Source organism: Giraffa tippelskirchi, chromosome 2, assembly GCF_054371585.1.
Source record: "Giraffa tippelskirchi isolate mGirTip1 chromosome 2, T2T-mGirTip1v1.2.pri, whole genome shotgun sequence".
NCBI lineage: Eukaryota > Metazoa > Chordata > Mammalia > Artiodactyla > Giraffidae > Giraffa > Giraffa tippelskirchi.
Window position 1 is genome coordinate 67,895,538 of NC_137276.1, and position 21,349 is coordinate 67,916,886.

Genomic DNA, 21,349 nt, shown 5'->3' on the forward strand with positions numbered 1-21,349 from the left:
GACTTCCTGGTGGCCCAGTGATTAAAAATCCACCTTGTAATGCAGGGGACATGGGTTCAATCCCTGGTCAGGGAACTAAGATCCCACATGCCACAGGGCAACTGAGTCTACGTGCTGCAACTACTGAATGTGCAGGCTAAAGAGTCCATGCTCCAAAACAAGAGAAGCCAACATCATGAGATGCCCACACATTGCAATGAAAAGTGGCCCCTACTTGTCACAACTAGACAAAGCCCAAGATCAGCAACAAAGACCCAATGTAGCCAAAAGTAAATAAATTTAAAAAAGAACTTGAGTTAAAAATAATTCTATGCGGTTTTTCTTTCATTCATTCTTTTGTCTTTTATGTATGTCAGTACAGACCCACAGATACTAATTTTATACTTCGGGTTACAATCTACACAACTTATTTTGTTGTTCAAATTTTTCTTTCTTAGGCCACTGGGAGCACTTTCAGGTTGGCTCCTGTATCCCTTTGACATACCTCTGTTCTATTTATTTATTTGCTGACTTGTGGAATCCTGGTTCTTTGACCAGGGATCAAACGCATTCTCCCTGCAGTGAAAGTACAGTGTCCCAACCACTGGACTGCCAGGGAAGCCCCCTTATTCTTTTCATTTTATGAGACTGTCTTACTTTCTTCTATTAGAAGATGCTGAAGGCTTGTCTGGTATTTTCTTTACCTTTGCCCTAGAAGTGACCATTTCTCCAGGGAGCCCAGTTCCTTTTATTATTGGGGAATGTTATTTAATTACCACATTCCTCAAATTTCCTTTTCCTCTTGTTATTGAAATGTAATCTTATTCCATTGTGATTGAAGGATACACTTCGTATGAGTCCAAGCCTTTACATTTCTTGAGACTTGTTTTACGGCCTAACATGGTCTGTTCTGGAAAATGCTCCATGGGCACTTGGAAAGGACATGCTGTTTACTGCTATTGGACTCCCAGATCTAGAAAACAAATTAGAGGTGGTTACCAGTGGGAAGAGGAAATGGGGAGGGGCAATAATTTGGTTGATAAATGGTAGGTCATGATGATCAGAACTGTAAACTTCAACAGAAAAGTGAAAAGTTTCTGAAACTGTAGGTGTTTGAACATAAATGTAGTTGAGGAAATCGGAATTAGTCTAAAAATTTTTTTAACAAAGGCAGTGTTTCAGAGCTTCTCTTAAGTCTAGGAAACATGAGTAAAACTAAACACAAAGTAGTTGAGTGCCATGAAACTAATTTAAAAATAGAATTTCCTCCAAATTTTTATTTAAAACTTATTTTATAATTTGTACTTTCTTTTTACAGTTATTTTCTTTTCCCCAACAAGTAAGGTACATAGTATTCATGTACACTTTGAATGCCAGTTAGCATTCTGTTACTAAGTATTTACATTTTTAAAGAACTAAGTTGGAATTTATTAGTGAGTAGCATTGTTTTGAGGCAGCAGTCATAAGCAAAAGCCAAGTGGGTTCTTTTATATTAACAGCTACAGAATACAGGAGTCAACTTTCTGTTGTCTGTAGCCAGAGGAGACTGTAAACAAGCTAAGACTGTTATAGAAGGACAAATAAGCATCAACGTTCCCAGGTACACCCATGGGCAGGTTTAATGACTAAACTGTTTGAACAAGGGAGGTTTATGATTTCCCTACATTCATATGATAAATGGAACCAAGGTTAGAATTCAGGAAGATGTCTACCATGTCCTCAAAAACTAACCTGATGGAACTGCAGGGAATGTAGTGAGACAGGATTGTCAAATGGGATTTTATTTTTTCTGTATTATTTTATTGTTTATAAAAAGGTTCTATTCATACACTAAATTGATGATTAAAAACTAAAAAAGTTTTAAAAGAGATATGAATAGTTGAGAAATCATATGAATTTAGATTTATGAGGTACCCTCTGGGAGTAGTTGATTTCTATTTAAACAGTTTATTTGCTTGCCATTATTAAGGGGTATATAAAGCCATACTAGGGGTCCTAATGGAAAGTAAGTGAAATTAGAGAAGGATAAATTAAATTCTTTGGATCATTTGAAAAACACCCTGCTGGATAGTGCACAGAGCTCTGCCTGAAAGCTGCAGCTCAGATCTAGCCATTAGATTGACCAAGATGCCAAAATTTGTGCAAGCCCATTTACTGGGTAAAGAAAGGCAAGTTGCTTAAACTTTCAGTTCAGTTCAGTCGCTCAGTCGTGTCCGACTCTTTGCAACCCCGTGAACTGCAGCACGCCAGGCCTCCCTGTCCATCACCAACTCCCGAAGTCCACCCGAACTCATGTCCATTGTGGTGGTGATGCCATCCAACCATCTCATCCTCTGTCGTCCCCTTCTCCTCCTGCCCTCAATCTTTCCCAGCATCAGGGTCTTTCAAATGAGTCAGCTCTTCGCATCAGGTGGCCAAAGTATTGGAGTTTCAGCTTCAACATCAGTCCTTCCAATGAACATCCAGGACTGATCTCCTTTAGGATGGACTGATTGGATCTCCTTGCTGCCCAAGGGACTCTCAAGAGTCTTTTCCAAGATGCTTCTCTTCAAAAGCATCAATTCTTTGGTGCTCAGCTTTCTTTATAGTCCAACTCTCACATCCATACATGACCACTGGAAAAACCATAGCCTTGACTAGACGGACTTTTGTTGACAAAGTAATGTCTCTGCTTTTCAATATGCTGTCTAGGTTGGTCATAACTTTCCTTCCAAGGAGTAAGCGTCTTTTAATTGGATGGCTGCAATCACCATCTGCAGTGATTTTGGAGCCCAGAAAAATAAAGTCAGCCACTGTTTCCACGGTTTCCCCATCTATTTGCCATGAAGTGATAGGACCTGATGCCACGATCTTTGTGTTCTGAATGTTGAGCTTTAAGCCAACTTTTTAACTCTCCTCTTTCACTTTCATCAACTTTACCTACCTCAAATTTTCTCTCAGCAGTTCAGGAGGAAGTTAAGCCTACCTTTTTCTTTTCTTCTTCTGGAAAGATATACCCATCTTCTTGGGGCTTCCCGCATGGCGCTAGTGGTAAAGAACCTGCCTGCCAATACAGAAGACGTGAAAGACTCAGGTTTGATCCCGAGTGGGGAAGATCCCCTGGAGGAGGGCATGGCAATCTACTCCAGTATTCTTGCCTGGAAAAGCAGAGCCTGGTGGGCTACAGTCCATGGGATTGCAAAGAGTCGGACATGACTTAAGCAACTTAGCAGTCATACACCCATGTTCTTGGATTAAAAGAATATCTTCAAAATGACTTTACAACTCAAAGTAATCCACAGATCCAACACAATTACCATCAAATAAGTCTGCATTTTTCTTATAGAAATGAAACCAAAAATAATTTTAAGGAGAGAGAGAGACATCTTCAAAAATAAACTCAAGATTAGACTCTCAGAGTAGAGGCATATGGCTCATTCATGAGACTCTCTCCTCTTCCTGGTACCTAGCTTTGGAGTTGGCCTGCCACATAGTAGCTGTTGAACAGAATTTTGGATTTCTTTTTTTTTTTAACATTAAAAAAAATTTATATTGGAGCATAGTTGATTAACAATGTTGAGTTAGTTTCAAGTGTATGGCAAAGTGACTGAGTTATACATATACATATATTTATTCTTTTTCAAATTGTTTGCCCATTTAGGTTATTACAGAATACTTTTATTTATTGATTTATTTATGGCTGAGCTGGGTCTTCCTTGCTGTACAAGGGCTTTCTCTACAAGGAGAGTGGGGGCTACTCTCTAGCTGCAGTGTGATGGCTTCTTATTGTGGTGGCTTCTCTTGTGGAGCAAGGGCTCTAGAGTGTGCAGGCTTCAGTAGTGGCAGTGTGTGTTGACTCAGTAGTTGTGGCCCATGGGTTTATAAGTTGTACCTTGGCATGTGGAATCTTCCCAGACCAGGGGTCAAATCGGCATCCTCTGCTTTGCAAGGCAGATTCCTAACCACTGGACCACCAGGGAAGCCTGTATTATGGATTATTGAGCAGTGTTTTCTGTGCTCTACAGTAGGTCCTTGTAGGTTATCTATTTTAAAAAAAATTTTTTGTAAAGTTTAATTGGAGAATAATTGCTTTACAGTCTTGTGTTGGTTTCTGCTGTACAAACATATTAATCAGCTATAAGTCTACATATATCCGCTCCTTCATGAACATTGACTCCAGCAGATCTTGATAGCCTCATCTCTGCAATCTCCTTTCCTCTTGCATATCTATTTCTATAGCAAATTGCTTGCCTGGGATTAATCTATGCACTCTACCCAAAATGCCTGTTCCCACCTTATGGAACCACTGGATATTTGTGTGTGTGTGTGTGTGTGTGTGTGTGTGTGTGTGTGTGTGTGTTTGGACTCACTCAAATGTTACCTCATCTCTGGAGCTCTCTCTGACTGTCTCCTGGGCAGAGTTATTGCTCTCTCCTTGTGTTCCTAAGCATTTTATCTGTATCTTTTCCTTTTGTATTTTATGTTTTATAATTTTTACATTGGTCTCCTCACTGGCTAGAATTCCTTGCTAAAAATTATGATTAAAAACTGTATCTTAAATATTAATACTATTATTGCTTGGAGGTCAAAAAGTGCAGACTTACCCAAGTTTCTTGAAAGGGCTCCAAAGACACAAACTTGTAGCTATAAAATAAATTAGTCCTGGGAATGTCATGTACAGCATTGTGACCATAGTTAATAATAATGTATTGAATATTTGAACGTTGCTAAGAGAGTAGATCTTCAAACTTCCACCACACGGAAAAAAAAAAACAAACTTTTTTTGTAACTATGTATGGTGATAGATTAACTAGACTTTTTGTGGTAGGTCATTTCCCAATATATACGGATATTGGATCATTATGTTGTAAACCTGAAAGTAATATATCAATTATACCTTAAAAAAGGCAGAAAAAGTAGGCAATTTGGCAAGAAAGTTAAGCAAAACCCTTGTATAATAAACAAAAAGAAAAGAAAAAGAAAACACCTCTGTAGACCTGGGAGCTGCCTAGCCATTGTTTATCCTCATCTCCTTGAGAACAAGAGAAACATGTTAGGATGGGTTAATTTCTTTTATATTTAAGCAAAACACCCCATAGTTTGCTGAGTTTTTAAAAAATTCTATAAGTTTAAGAGAGAGGAATTCTTCCCTACCTATGACAAAATCCATGCTTTCTAGTAAAAGCAAAGGAAATACCCAGAATGTGAACAGTTTATCTCCACAGCATGAAGATACAGAAGATTCTTCACACTCCCACACCATTTTTCTGTATTTTATAGGTTTTCAGTAAAGAGAAAGTATTATTCTTATAATAAAAAGCTTAATTTTAACAAATGTATATCATGAGCTCTAAAAAGTCTCTAACTGCAGATTTATAAAATAACACAAAATTAAAACATGAGGTTCCTTTGACTATGTTAAGTCCAAAAAAAGTTATTGCTGATTTGCATGGTTATGATTCATTTTTTGATTTTCCAAGTTTTTTTATGATGGGCATTTTTTTTTTTATAATTAGAAAAAATGCATCATTTTAAAAGGGCAGTAATATTCATTGGGAAACTATCAGCAACATATATGCTCTTTGGAAGTTTCGCATACTTCATTAACAACATAGCTTATGCTAGTTTTGGCTACTCTAAGAATATTACTATGTTAAGTATATGTACACTATGAAAAGAAAATATTCTATTCATCCAGTATTTTAAAGCAAATTCAATCTAGATGCTTAAAATAAATCAAAGGATTACTTATCTTTAAATGCAGGTGTATTAGAATAATTACTTGACTTTGTACTTGGGAAGTGTTAGTTGTTTCTTTGCATCAAGTAAAACATTAACTTTTTGATTTTTTTGCAGCAATAAGAAGGAAAGCAGTCTACCAACAGTTGTGAGAGTTTGCAGAAACAGCTTACAAAGAAAATGAAGCTCCCTATTTTCATAGCAGATGCATTCACAGCAAAAGCATTTTGTGGAAATCCGGCTGCTGTTTGCCTCCTAGAAAATGTAAGTAGTATTTTGTTTTGAAGTACAGTGCCTGAAATCCTAGATGGTTATAGAACCAAGTTTTACTTAAAGAAAAGAAAAGAAAAAAATCAGGCCCACTTGTTTGTTTACCTTCCTGGGTTGTGTTCTCTGTAAAATGGTATCAACAATGTTCATGTCTGCAAGTTGATTTTAACGAAATTATATGATAAAACTGCTTACATCTAGATGGATGCGCATGTCTAGAAAATTAAGATTTATGTAAAGAAGAACTAGAGCCAATTTAAAAAAAAAATACCAAAAACAGGAGTAGGTAGCACTTCCCTGGTGGTTCAGTGGTTAAGACTTCCACTGCAGGAGACACAGATTCTATCCCTGGACCAAAAAAAAAAAAAAGAAAACTCATCCATTGTAGCCACTGGATTTTCATTTAGTTAGTACCAAATGTGGAAGACAATGAAATTAGATGAGTTTTATGTGACTGAACACGGCTGATACTGCATTTAGCATGAAAGATTCTAGCTGTGTATTTTTAACCTTACCTATAGTTCAGAGACAATTAGAAATTCTTTTCTGGACCAAAAAGATGAGACATTTTGCAAGGAATTAAGTAATTTAGTAGAAAGGTAGAAAGGAATTAAGCTCTAACATAGGGAGAACTCAGTTTACTGAAAATCTCATTTTAAAAATGTATCTTTGAGGACTTCCCTGGTGGTTCAGTGATTAAGACTCCAGCTTTCACTGTAGGGGACATGGGTTCAATCTCTAGTTGGGGGAGTTCCACATGCTACATGGTGCAACGAGGGGGAAAAAAAAGGCTCTCTAGTTAGATAAGTATTAACAGAATAGTTAAATATTCCTTGACCTTAGCTGCTTTGTGTTGTTACCTGGGTATTAGGAAACAGGTCAATGTACCCTTCCACTCGGAGCAGTTAGTACAAGAGTAGAGTATCTGAGAAGTATGTCAACTATGCAGTAAGCAGTTGATGATCTTGAGTAAGTCTTATTAAGTCAGGGCCTTCAAGGGCAGTAAACATCAAGCTGGTTGCAGATTAAAATCACCCGAGGTGCTTTTAAAATTCCTGTGCCCGACCAATCACAACAGAATCTCTGAGGGGTGAGACCCAAGCAGCACTGGTTTTTAAAGCTCCCCTGGTGATTCTAGTGTAAATCAACATGAAGAATAGCTGCGGTTTTACTGAAACTGGTGAATGTTCTTAATTGAGTCCTTATATATTTTATTTTCCCCCTCAAATAAAGCCGCAATATGGTGATCAAAGTCCCCATCTTACCTTAACAATGCATTCATTATGCAATACTGTGGCTGGCATTTTCCAACCACACAGTGCAGAAAGTAATAACATTAATAGACTTTATAAAGTAACATAAGAAGTTGGGAGTAATAGTGAGAGAATAGCTATCAGCCGGATTCTAAATCCTGAACTTTCTTTAGAAGCAATATGGCACACAGAGCTTCACATCAAGGGCTTGTGGAATTGACTAAATCTACTTGTCAAAAGTCTTGGTGTAAAAAAAAAAAAAAAGCCTTAGTGTATTTATCCCATATTCCCATGTAATATTCTAGAAGAGTTTTGAAAAAACTTTTAAGTGATTTATGCACTCAGTTTTTACCAGGAATTAATATTATTCCTCAGTGTATTTCTTCTCACCTCTAGTACATTCACTAAACTCCAGACTTCGGATCTCCTCTTTCTTTCACTCTCTATTAAAATATATTTTGCATATTTGTATATTTGGAAAAACTAGGAAATACAAATTTAAACAAAAAACTTAGCATAGTTCAAAGCAATATGCGTCAGTATGAAAGGAAGAGAAGGAAGTCTGTGATCAGGGACGCTCTCTAGAGTCTCTCAGTTCATTTCTGTGCCTTAGACCTGTGAAATGAGGCTGATTTGATGGCTGGTCCAGGACAACTGAATAGGTATTTAAAGACTGGTTTGCTAGTTTTCTATTCTGTAGACTTGAGGATCTCCTTTCCTGAAGGTTAACTTAGCACATTCTCCAGTGATAATCAATAAACATTAAAATGAAATGAAAGGAGAAACTGTTGTTCTGCCCTTTGGATTTTTTTTACCCACAGCTAGAGACAGTGGGCCGGAGAAGGCAATGGCATCCCACTCCAGTACTCTTGCCTGGAAAATCCCATGGACGGAGGAGCCTGGTAGGCTACAGTCCATGGGGTCGCTAAGAGTCGGATACGACTGAGCGACTTCACTTTCACTTTTCCCTTTCATGCACTGGAGAAGGAAATGGCAACCCACTCCAGTATTCTTGCCTGGAGAATCCCAGGGACGGTGGAGCCTGGTGGGCTGCCGTCTATGGGATCGCACAGAGTCGGACACGACTGAAGCGACTTAGCGGCAGCAGAGACAGTGGGCACTTGAAGCACCTAGAAAGAACACAAGTGAACTCAGGAAACATCAGAGACAGATAAGGACTAAGCCTTAAAATGCTGACCACAAGTCAGTAGCCATTTAGCCTGTCATTATGTATTCTACAAATATTTGTTGACACCTGCTGTGGGCCAGGCTCTAGGGTAGGGACAGGAGGTACCAAGAACAATAAGTTTGCCTGTCCTTGAGGTACTCAGAGTCTAGCAGGGGAAATAGATGCATAAACCTGATCATTTTCCCGTAGTCACCACAGAGGCTGAAAGATCAGGTACTAGGTCCCCTGGGGACCAGAGCATGAACAACTTGCATTTTTATGGGTGAGAAGATACTTCAGATTTTAAGTTCAGGGTTTCAAAGGAATATTCTTTTTCATTTTGTTTTGTTTAAAATTATTTAAAATTTGACTGAGATGATACTGTAGAAAAACTTGATAGACAGACTAAAGACTAGATAATTGTACTTTGAATTTTTAAAATACTTGATAAGAGACTGCTAGAAGAAAAGGAAAACTTTCTGGATAACAACATTCCCAGAACTTCTACAATATTCTCAAGTGTTTTGTCATGGCCCTTCTGCTGCTGCTGCTGCTGCTGCTGTCGCTTCAGTCGTGTCCAACTCTGTGTGACCCCATAGACGGCAGCCCACCAGGCTCCCCTGGGCCTGGGATTCTCCAGGCAAGAACACTGGAATGGGTTGCCATTTCCTTCTCCAGTGCATGAAAGAGAAAAGTGAAAGGGAAGTCGCTCAGTGGTGTCCGACTCCTAGCAACCCCGTGGACTGCAGCCTACCAGGCTCCTCCGTCCATGAGATTCTCCAGGCAAGAGTACTGCAGTGGGCTGCCATTGCCTTCTCCATGACCCTTCTAGACAAGTCTGTTTTTCAAATCTTCACTTGAGGAACACTGTGAAAGTGAAGTGAAAGTGTTAGCGGCTCAGTCATGTCCCCTCCATGAACTATAGCCCTCCAGGCTCCTCTGTCCATGAAATTCTCCAGGCAAGAATACTGAAGTGGGTAGTCATTCCCTTTTCCAGGGTATCTTCAAATCCAGGGATTAAACCCAGGTCTCCCTCATTGAAGGCAGATTCTTTACTGTCTGAGCCACCAGGGAAGCCCTAGACAAGTCTATTTTTTAAATCTTCACATGAGGAACACTGTGTATTAGGTGAAAGCATAAACAGATTAAGGGCTAAATGTAACTAATATGAAACAGATATTTGAAAAAAATAGTTAAAACTTTAAAAAGCTGATGGCTGTTCTCAGATGCCTGACAGTTTTACTTTAAAGACTATATGTTGTGGTTTAGTTGCTAAGTCGTGTCTAACTCTTGCGACCCCATGGACTGTAGCCTGCCGGGCTCCTTTGTCCATGGGATTCTACAGGCAAGAAAGCTGGAGTGGGTTGCCATTTCAACATAGAAAATGTATAGAAACAATATTTTAAAAAATGAAATAGATACATTACAATGACAGCTATGTTAAAAGCTATAGGAATTCCTGATCATCTATTCGAATAGGTCATCGGGCTGTGGTAGTGATAAGAGGTGGTTTATTTTCCTGTAAACCTGCTTTAATAGTTAGTGAAAATAACATACCAATGAAAGTAAGAAGCCCATATTTATTCTCCCTCATATTCTAACAAAACCTTAAGATTTTTTTTTTGTGTGTGTGTGTGTGTGTGTATGTATATATATGTGTGTGTGCTTTTAGGGGAGAGCTTCTCAAATGTGTTATTAACATTTTGGACTGGTAAGTTCTTTATTGTGTGAGGTGTCATGTCTGTTATAAAATGTTTGGCAGGTCCTGGGCTTTGACCCACTAGATGATAGTAGCCTTGCCCTACTCCCCCAGCCATGACAATCAAAAATTGCCCCCAGTTGAGAACCATTGTTTCAAAAGATACCTTCTCTAAAGAGAGGTTTATTCTGGAGTTTTCCTGTTTAAATTATCCATAAAAACAACTTCAAGGCCCAGTGTATACATTTATTCCACTTCAACTGGCATTTCCTGGCTGTCTACCATGAATGGGACACTACTAGGATCAAATGTGATGCTCATAGATGTGCATTTTTATCCTTTTAAACACTAATAATCATATCCAGTGACAGCAAGGAGGATTGGCTTCACACTTTTAAGTAGGAATGCTTAGTTTTAGTTCCTAAACTACTTGCTTTTCTGGTTTTCCTGGGTAAGGTTAGGGACAACCAAAAGCCACTTTTACAGCTTGGTGGGTTATGTCTTTAAATGAAGAAAGGTATATAGCAATCCTGAGTTCAATCCGTGCTTTAACTCACGTGCAGTGGCCATTTCCACACTTGTCATCCTTTCTTAGAGAGGATTACTGTCTCAGTGTGACCACACTGGGTCAGAGACTCCTGGGATTTCTAGAGAGTTGCAACCTTGTATCTCAGTTTTATGCTCAGAAGAAGGATGTAAAGTGCAGAGAAGATTCTTCCAGGACACTGAAGAGTTTTTCTTTGCCAAGTATTTGAAGGAAGAGAGCAATGCAAAGGAAGAGGAAATGCTAGTGTGGTAATCTCTGCTTCCCAAGTACCCTCACTGGCTTCTAGAACAAAACTCAGCGGGGGGCAGTGTTTTCAGGCAAGTTCAGCCAGACACATACTGTGCTAATTGGTTTTCATATGTTATTTCATTTCACCCTCACAACCACTTTATGAGTAGGTTTTATTATTAATCCCCATTTTACAGATGAGAAGACAGAGGCAGAGGAAGGTTAAGCAATTTGCCTAAGTGGCTGACTTCAGAATCCCACCCCAGGTCTGCCTGACTGCGGGGTCCATGCTTTTAACCCACTATATTCACTACTGGTGCTTCCCAGGTGGCACAGTGGTAAAGAATCTGCCTGCCAATGAAGACACAAGAGACGTGGGTTCGATCCCTGGGTCAGGAAGATCTTCTGGAGCAGGAAATGGTAACCCACTCCAGTATTCTTGCCTGGAAAATTCTATGGTCAGAAGAACCTGGCAGGCTACAGTCCATGGGGTCACAAAGAGTGAGATATGACTGAATATGCACACGCACTCACTACTGGACTAGATATTCTCCCACAGTACCCCTTCCCAGTTGGTAACATGCATCAGTCTTATAATTCACTCAACACCTGTCTTCCTCACTTCTGTGCATTCTATGAGATCTTAATCTATTCTGACTTGTTCCAACATCCAGGGCCTGGCACATGGGAGACACTAAATATCTGCTGAGTGAAAGTGGAAATAGTATAAGCAATTGTATTATGCAAAATCTTCTTCTAGGAGTTCTAGTAGAAGAAGCCAACAGTTATTTATTTATTTATTTTTGGCTGTACTGTGTCTTTATTTCTGTAAGCAGACTTTCTCTAGTTGTAGCGAGCTGGGGCTGGCTACTCTCTAGTTGCGGTACCTGGGCTTCTCATTGAGGTGGCTTCTCTTGTTGCAGAACACAGGCTCTAGATGCAAGGGCTTCGGTGGTTGTAGCTTACTTACTCCATGGCGTGTAGAATCTTCCTGGACCAGAGATCGAACCTGTGTTCCCTCCATTGGCAGGTGAATTCTTATCCACTGCGCCACTGGGGAAGTCTTGGCCAACGATTATGGATCTTTCGTTTTCATTGATTGAGTGGGATGGGCAGGGCATGCAATGCAAGTATGTGCTTTAGGTTCTATGATGGAGCTGGAGAGACAAGGCATATAAGATGCATTGTTGTTCAGTCACTAAGTCATGTCTGACTCTTTGTCCCCATGAACTGCAGCATGCCAGGCTTCTCTGTCCTTCACTCTCCTGGAGTTTGCTCAAACTCATGTCCATTGAGTCGATGATGCTATCTAACTATCTCATCCTCTGTCATCTCCTTCTCCTCCTGCCTTCAGTCTTTCCCAGCGTCAGGGTCTTTTCCAACAAGTTGGCTCTTCACATCAGGTGGCCAAAGTATTTAGGAACAACTGAAGATGACTTGCAGCTTGAGTGCTGCATTGTGTGCACATAACTGTGCAATCGGAAACCCAGTGTCTCAGAAGGAATCTCCTGTTTCTTCCTGAATGATTTAGAACTTTCTACATCCAAGGGCTTTTCCTTTGCTAGAAAGAAAGCAGAGGGACAAATGAACAGATGGAGAGCAAGACTGTCCTGTTTAGGCTGTCATATTTCCAAACTGCCACAAGGTGGGAGTATTTTAAAACTTTACTCTGATTTTCTGATTATTAATCTTTTGCAAGCCATATGGGAACATCAGTGTCCCAACACTGTACATTGCAACTCAGAAAGACAAACATGGCTCTCTTTTTACTACTGGAAACTTGACTCCTGTGAGATTGGCAAAGAGAAATGGATATTAAAGCAAGAGAATTAACAGTTATTGGTTCGGTTTGTAACTATTGTGTGTTACATTTGAAAATAAGCTTGTAGTGTAAAATGGAAACATTACTGGAACCAAACTTCAGTATTGTTAATGAATGTAGTCTCATCCTTTTTTTTTTCCTAAAGCTGTCCAAGTTGAAGCAATGTTAATCTTCTCATGATTCACCATCATTTTGCTCTTTGGTTCCAGTGTAGAAATTCAGCCACCCGTGGTGCATACTGAGGGCTGCGACTATCAAACTTTTTATTGTCTCTGGCACCTCAGGCAAATAGCAGATGTATTTTCAGTGTCCTGGAACAGAAATTCAAATTGTAACTAGTGAAATATACCAAACCAGAGAGGATTAAAGAGCTGATAGTCAGTGAAGTGTGTGTTTTAACTGATGTGCAAAAAAGCCCATTTGCAAAGGAATCTACTACCAAAAGATGGTGATCTTGGCTAAAATGTGAAACTCTTCAATACTTTTAGAGACTCTGGTCCTAAAGGTCGAGGGAAGCAATAGGCAAAGAAAGGAAGGACAAGGATAGGAAGTTTGCCCAGATCAGATAGAGGAAGGACTGGCAGGCAGTCAGGTTCCTGCAGCCAAGGAGGCAAATCCATGTTTTTCTTCATCAGCCCTTCAGTCACCTTTGAAGCCGATGACTGCAGACTTAGCCCTAGGAAATAAATGGCTCCCAGTTTCATTAAGGTGTTATATGCATGGGCAGGTAGGCCTGTTTCCATGGAGAACATTCTACAAACCATGGGAAAGCAATCTGAGCTCACTTCTAAACATTGTTGTCGTGTTGGCCCCAGCAGCACTCAATCTGCTCTACTCATGTGGGACTTCTCGCTCCCTGGCCCCAAGGTGTCCACAGGTGTGACATGTGCTCATTCCGCTTCATTCCTACCATCCTAATTCTCCTTACCTCAACCTGCAGAATCCTAGAGAGTCAAAGATATAACGAAAGGAGAGCAAAGTGAAGTCAAGTGACTTGCCCAAGAAGCATCTCTAATTCAAACCTTTTGCCCAGTTTTTCCTGTCCAGCTCACCCAAATCTGACCTTTTGCTAGGTCTGCCTCAAGTCCTCACCTTTGAAGTCCTAGAGAACTTAATGTTAAAATCCATATATCTCAATTACATACTCTTTGGTGTGGCTTACTGCGGCTTTCTGTATCTGTCTTGACTCCTCAGCTGACAGGCTAAGGCTCTTGAACACGGGGCCAACTCTTATACATCAGGGCTCCCCAGTCGTTAATGTGCACACAGATGATCTGGTTTCTGATTAAGATGGAGATTCTGATTCAGAAGGTCTGGGGTGGGGCTTGAGACTCGGCATTTCTGACAAATTCCCTTGAAAGTGATGCTGATGCTGCTGGCTCAGCAGGCATGGGTAATTGATTGATGGCTCCTTTTCCTCAGAAATGTTGCAGGAGTCCATTTTATCTGATAGAAATTGGTTTTCCTGCCTGTAGCATGTTGAAGGGATAATAATAGTTTCTTTGTTATGGGGAGGTAGTGCAGTATGTCAAGTTAAAGCACTGACTTTGAGCCACTCAAAATAAAAAGGTAACATTTTTCAAGTACTTAACTATGTGTTGGGCACTCTGATGAGCGCTTTATATGCATTATTGGATTAAATCTCTTGAAAGAAAAACGGTAAGTAAAAAAAACTCAAACAAAAACAAACAAACAAAACAAACAAACAAAAACTCTTTGTGTTCTGTTTGGGTTTTCAGAAAATAAGTATCAATTTCTTAAGTGATTTCTCTTTCTGTAGGGCTACGGAGTTTCTACAGATTTTGAATACAGTGCTCCTTTAAGAAAAGCTTAGTAAGTCTCCTGTGAGGATTTTTACATCAGCTGATAGTTAAGAAGTTATGACTAATTTTTCATAACTGCTGTTTTGTGTCTTATATGCCTTTTCTCAGTACATAAACTTTAATAGGTAAACATCTTTGTAATGTTATATGAGTACACAGAAAAAGAGTTTGAATCAACTAAAAGACAAGGATGTTTAACTTGATGTAACTCAGATAAATGAATTCTGAACTTATTAGAATAAAGTTTCAATTCTTATTTCTCGGTTTCAGAAGCTCAAGAATAATAAGTTTGGCTAAAGCAAAAATGCATTTATCTTGTCTTGAGAGTTCTCTTTTTATAATTAATTTTTATTGGAATATAGTTAATATCTTGAGATTTCTTTAGAATTCAGAATCTAAGTAGCGAGCATTTTGTTATTTTAAAAAATTGATTTTCATTCTCAAAAAGAAAATCTATGCTTCGACCCATTGTTTTCCTCGAGTTAAGAGAAATGTGTGTATGTGTATATGCATGTATATATGTTAGGATATTACACAAACTTTTTGTTTTTAATTTCTTTATCTGTAAGTGGATAAAAATATCTATGTTGAGTGTTTTAAAAATGAAAATTAAATGAATACTGAATTCTCTCAGCATATATTTATTGAGCTCCTACCATACCAGGATGAATACAAGCATTGCTCTAAACCAGGACAAAGCAAAGTAGCACAGTGGTGCTCTCATAGAGCTCTGAGTCAGAGGTTGAGGCTACAGCCAGTAAAGGGTCATAGCTGGTAAAATTTCAGGTGGTGTAAGTACTGGGAAGGAGACAGAGCAGTCTGGAAGGCTTCCTGGAGGAGGTGACCTCTGACTTGAGCCTGACTCATTAAAGGGAGTGTAACATGCATAAATGAGGTCAGGGTAGTCCAGTCTGCTCAGAGTGGGCACATAACATCTCTTCATCCAACAGGAATGACAGATTGTGGAGTTTCTGTTTGTAGCAATTGTTTTTAGAAGAGAACACGATTTCTCTGATAGACTAGATAATAATCTGACAAAGGATAGCCCAGGCTGGTAGGTTTTTCAGAATCTGCTCTAGCTTCCACAGCTCTTTACATGGTGCTACATGCATGGATTTCTGAAAAACAATCTTTATAAAAGTGCCTTGAATTTCTTGGTGATTTTTGACTTTAAGCATATATGACTTTTTAAATTCTTTTTTACATTAAAAAAATTTTAAGCATATAACTTTTAATATTAATAAACTGTCCTTTTTCTTTTTAGTAGTGGTAGTTGCTGTTCAAGGAAGTCTGATTTGTGTTTCTGGAACCTCACTAACCTTTTGTTTCTAATTTAGAAACTGGATGAAGACTTGCATCAAAAAATTGCAAAGGAGATGAACCTCTCCGAAACGGCTTTTATCCGAAAGCTACACCCAAATGACAACTTTACACAAAGTAAATACACTTTTTTCTTTTCTTTTAAAAAAATTCCTGAATGGTACCAGAAACTGTTTTTCCAGTGGGGGAATGATATTTAAGGAAAATGTCCATTTATTATTTGCATGCAGATAAGGAGGGTGGGGGAGCTTCTAATTTGATTTTCAGTTCATCTAAGGGAGCAGATGCTGATGAATTTGAATGTTTCAGATCCAGATCTAGCATTGCAGAGCCCTGGAGGTCTTGCCTAGACTTTGCTCCTCCTTTTCACAACACGTTTCAGTGATTGATTATGCTAATGCAATGTTTGGAAAAGAATAAAAAAATGAAAACTTTCAACCCTCTTGTATGGAAATGATCTCGTCTCTCTTTGGTTTTTCTCCTCTGAAGGTTCCTGCTTTGGATTAAGGTGGTTTACACCACTCAGTGAGGTTCCTCTCTGTGGCCATGCTACCCTGGCTTCTGCAGCTGTGCTGTTTCACAAAATAAGTAATATGATTTTCTTTTATGAACTTATCAGTTAGTAAATAGAAATATTTTTAAAAACTCTCGTACATTCTTTCCTGTGAACCAAAGTGACTGGTACAAAGACATTGCAAAGTTTATTTTACATGATTTATTATGTAGAAACAAAAACAGCAAACTTCAAGAACACTTTGATTTTTCAGGCATGTTGAATAGCCATGGTTGCTGTTCTCTGAAATGCCATTTTCTTTCGTTTATAATTTATTTTATTTATTTACTTTTGGTTGCGCTGGGTCTCTGTTGCTGTGTGTGGGCTTTCTCTACTTGTGGCCCACAGGGGCTACTCTCTAGTTGTGGTGCACGGGCTTCTCATTGTGGCAGCTTCTCTTGTTTCGGAGCACAGGCTCTAGGCGCATGGGGTTCAGTAGTTGTGGAATGCAGTCTTAGTTCCTCTATGGCATCCTCCTCCTAGACCAAGAATTGAACTCATGTCCCCTGCATTGGCAGGTGGATTTTTATCCACTGTATCACCAGGGAAGTCCCACCATTTTCTTTTAAATAGGAGCTCTCTGGTCTCTGTGACCAACACAGGAGGACAGCTTGCAAGGCAGAATAGGTATTTAACATGATACAATACTGGGAACTAAAAGACATACTTTTCCCCAAATGTGTCCCCACCCACACTGAAATTCACTTCACAATAAAAGCTTCTTATTCTGAATTTTAAATATTCATGAGGTAAACTATATACATTTACCCTGTGAAGAAAGGACGCAGCACTTTAATCCTACCAGTTCCTATCTCAGCTACACTTAGTATAATAAAGATCAGGGCTTTGTGGGAACAGGGCAGAGGAGAGATGCCTAGAAATGTCCGAAAAGTAGAGATACAAGCAGCCATGAACAAGTGTAGAAAACAGAAAGTCAAACAAGGAAGTAAGCACAACGATATGACAAAAGGGGTAACTGGGGGAGTGGGGGATTTGAAAAAGAAGTTCTTTTGGGATTTACTTCAGTACAGTTCAGTCGCTCAGTCATGTCTGACTATTTGTGACCCCATGGACTGCAGCATGCCAGACTTCCCTGTCCATCACCAACACCTGGAGCTTACTCAAACTCAAGTCCATCGAGTTGGTGATGCCATCCAAATATCTCATCCTCTGTCATCCCCATCTCCACTTGCCTTCTATCTTTCCCAGCATCAGGGTAGTTTTCAGTGAGTCAGTTCTTTGCATCAGGTGGCCAAAATAACGGAGCTTTGGCTTCAACATTAGTCCTTCCAGTGAATATTCAGGACTGATTTCCTTTGGGATGGACTGGTTGGATCTCCTTGCTGCCCAAGGGACTCTCAAGAGTCTTCCCCAACACCACAGTTCAAAAGCATCAGTTCTTTGGCATTCAGCTTTCTTTATAGTCCTACTCTCACATCCATACGTGACTACTGGAAAAACCATAGCTTTGACTAGATGGACTTTGTCGCCAAAGTAATGTCTCTGCTTTTTAATAGGCTGTCAAGGTTGGTCATAGCTTTTCTTCCAAGGAGAAAAAGTTTTTGGGATTTACTTCAGTACAGTTCAGTCGCTCAGTCATGCCTGACTATTTGTGACCCCGTGGACTGCAGCATGCCAGACTTCCCTGTCCATCACCAACACCTGGAGCTTACTCAAACTCAAGTCCATCGAGTTGGTGATGCCATCCAAATATCTCATCCTCTGTCATCCCCATCTCCACTTGCCTTCTATCTTTCCCAGCATCAGGGTAGTTTTCAGTGAGTCAGTTCTTTGCATCAGGTGGCCAAAATAACGGAGCCATTTCATGGCTGCAGTCACCATCTGCAGTGATTTTGGAGCCCCCCAAAATAAAGTCTGTCACTGTTTCTACTGTTTCCCCATCTATTTGCCATGAAGTGATGGGACCGCATGCCATGATCTTAGTTTTCTGAATGTTGAGCTTTAAGCCAACTTTTTCACTCTCCTCTTTCACTTTCATCAAGAGGCTCTTTAGTTCTTCTTCTCTTTCTGCCATAAGAGTGGTGTCATCTGTGTATCTGAAGTTATTGATATTTCTTCCAGCAATCTTGATTCCAGCTCGTGCTTCATCTAGCCTGGCATTTTGCCTAATATACTCTGCATATAAATTAAATAAGCAGGGTGACAATATATAGCCTTGACGTCGCAATTTGGAACCAGTCTGTTGTTCAATGTCTGGTTCTAACTGATGCTTCTTGACCTGCATTCAGATTTCTCAGGAGGCAGGTCAGATGATCCGGTATTCCCATCTCTTTCAGAATTTTCCACAGTTTGGTGTGATCCACACAGTCAAAGGCTTTGGCATAGTCAATAAAGCAGAAGTAGATGTTTTCCTGGAACTCATTTGCTTTTTTGATTATCCAACAGATGTTGGCAATTTGATCTCTGGTTCTTCTGCCTTTTCTAAATCCAGCTTGAACATCTGGAAGTTCACAGTTCATGTACTATTGAAGCCTGGCTTGAAGAATTTTAAGCATTGCTTTGCTAGCGTGTGAGATGTGTGCAGTTGTGTGGTCATTTGGACATTGTTTGACATTGCCCTTCTTAGGGATTGAAATGAAAACTGACCTTTCCTAGTCCTGTGGCCACTGCTGAGTTTTCCAAATTTGCCTTCATATTGAGTGCAGCACTTCCACAGCATCATCTTTTAGGATTTGAAATAGCTCAACTGGAATTCCATCACCTCCACTAGCTTTGTTTGTGGTGACGCTTACTAAGCCTCACTTCACTTCAGATTCCAGGATGTCTGGTTCTAGGTGAGTGATCACACCATCGTGGTTATCTGGGTCATGAAGATGATCTTTTTTGTATAGTTTTTGTATGTATTCTTGCCACCTCTTCTTAATATCTTCTGCTTCTGTTAGGTCCATACCATTTCTGTCCTTTTTGTGCCCATCTTTGAGTGAAATGTTCCCTTGGTATCTCTAATTTTCTTGAAGAGATCTCTAGTCTTTCCCATTCTATTGTTTCCCTCTATTTCTTTTCATTGATCACTGAAGGAAGCTTTCTTATCTCTCCGTGATATTCCTTGAAACTCTGCATTCAAATGGGTATATCTTTCCTTTTTTCCTTTGCCTTTTGCTTCTCTTCTTTTTTCAGCTATTTGTAAGGCCTCCTCAGACAACCATTTTGCCTTTTTGCATTTCTTTCTCTTGGGGATGGTTTTGATCACTGCCTCCTGTACAATGTGACAAATCTCCGTCCATAGTTCTTCAGGCACTCTGTCTATCAGATCTAATCCCTTGAATCTATTTATCACTTCCACTTTATAATCATAAGGAATTGGATTTAGGTCATACCTGAATGGTCTAGTGGTTTTCCCTACTTTCTTCAATTTTGGTCTGAATTTTACAATAAGGAGTTCATGATCTGATCCACAGGCAGCTCCCAGTCTTGTTTTTGCTGACTGTGTAGAGCTTCTCCATCTTTGGCTGCAAAGAATATAATCAATCTGATTTCAGTATCGACCATCTGATGACGTCCATATGTAGAATCTTCTCTTGTGTTGTTGGAAGAGGTGTTTGCTATGACTAGTGTGTTCTCTTGGCAAAGCTCTGTTAGCCTTTGCCCTGCTTCATTTTGTACTCCAAAGCCAAATTTGCCTGTTACTCCAGGTATCTCTTGACTTCCTACTTTTGCATTCTAGTCCCCTATCATGAAAAGGACATCTTTTTTGGCTGTTAGTTCTGGAGGTCTTGTAGGTCTCCATAGAACTGTTCAACTTCAGCTTCTTCAGAATTACTGGTTGGGGCACAGACTTGGATTACTGTGATATTGAATGGTTTGCCTTGGAAAGGAACAGAGATCATTCTGTTGTTTTTGAGATTGCACCCAAGTACTGCATTTCAGACTCGTTTGTTGACTATGAGAGCTACTCCTTTTCTTCTAAGGGATTCTCGTCCACAGTAGTAGATATAATGGTCATCTGAATTAAATTCCCTCATTCCAGTCCATTTTAGTTGACTGATTCCTAAAATGTTGATGTTCACTCTTGCTGTCTCCTATTTGACCACTTCCAATTTACCTTGATTCACGGACCTAACATTCCAGGTTCCTATGCAATATTTGTTCTTTACAGCATCGGACTTTACTTCCATCACCAGTCACATCCACAACTGGTCATTGTTTTCGCTTTGGCTCTGTCTCTTCATTCTTTCTGGAGTTATTTCTCCATTCTTCTTCAGTAGCATATTGGGCACCTACTGACCTGGGGAGTTCATCTTTCAGTGTCCTATCTTTTTGCCTTTTCATAATGTTCATGGGGTTCTCAAGGCAAGAATACTGAAATGGTTTGCCTTTGCCTTCTCCAGGGCCACGTTTTGTCAGAACTCTCCACCGTGACCCGTTTGTTTTGGGTGGTCCTACACAGCATGACCGGAGAAGGCAATGGCAACCCACTCCAGTACTCTTGTCTGGAAAATCCCATGGATGGAGGAGCCTGGCAGGCTGTAGTCCATGGGGTCGCTAAGAGTCAGACATGACAGAGCAACTTCACTTTCACTTTCCACTTTCATTCATTGGAGAAGGAAATGGCAACCCACTCAAGTATTCTTGCCTGGAGAATCCCAGGGACGGGGGAGCCTGGTGGGCTGCCGTCTATGGGGTCGCACAGAGTCGGACACGACTGAAGCGACTTAGCAGCAGCAGCAGCACACAGCATGACTCGTAGTTTCATTGAGTTAGACAAGGCTGTGGTCCTTGTGATTAGTTTGATTAGTTTCCTGTGATTGGGAGTTACTTAGATGGGGATAATAAGCGAAGGTCTTATAGGCCACGTTTGCCCTGGAAGCAGTCTCATTGGCATGCTGGAAGGACTAGGGACAGTAGTCTTAGGATTAGCATTGTTAGCAGAGTAAAGAAAGCAGAATTTTTTCTGCTCCCCAGCCCACCATGCCCCTTGTATCAGAAAGCAGAATTTTAAAAATTTTTT

At 39.9% G+C, this 21,349-nt stretch overlaps 2 protein-coding genes across 3 annotated transcripts in view; both read left to right on the top strand.

The window, feature by feature from the left end:
* The window catches only part of RUFY2 (RUN and FYVE domain containing 2), a 69,119-nt gene extending 63,158 nt beyond the window's left edge, over positions 1-5,961 (top strand). The window contains exon 19 of one of the 2 annotated variants that reach the window (XM_081568828.1): positions 5,815-5,961. In XM_081568828.1, coding sequence (XP_081424954.1) covers positions 5,815-5,820 — 6 coding nt within the window. In that variant the 3' untranslated portion in view covers positions 5,821-5,961. The remainder of the gene's footprint in view (positions 1-5,814) is intronic. The other variant, XM_081568829.1, reaches the window with a different exon arrangement.
* Positions 1-21,349, top strand: part of PBLD (phenazine biosynthesis like protein domain containing) — a 35,219-nt gene that overhangs the window by 5,507 nt on the left and 8,363 nt on the right. The window contains exons 2-4 of the mRNA XM_081568873.1: positions 5,815-5,961; positions 15,845-15,944; positions 16,317-16,415. Coding sequence (XP_081424999.1) covers positions 5,878-5,961; positions 15,845-15,944; positions 16,317-16,415 — 283 coding nt within the window. The 5' untranslated portion in view covers positions 5,815-5,877. The remainder of the gene's footprint in view (positions 1-5,814; positions 5,962-15,844; positions 15,945-16,316; positions 16,416-21,349) is intronic.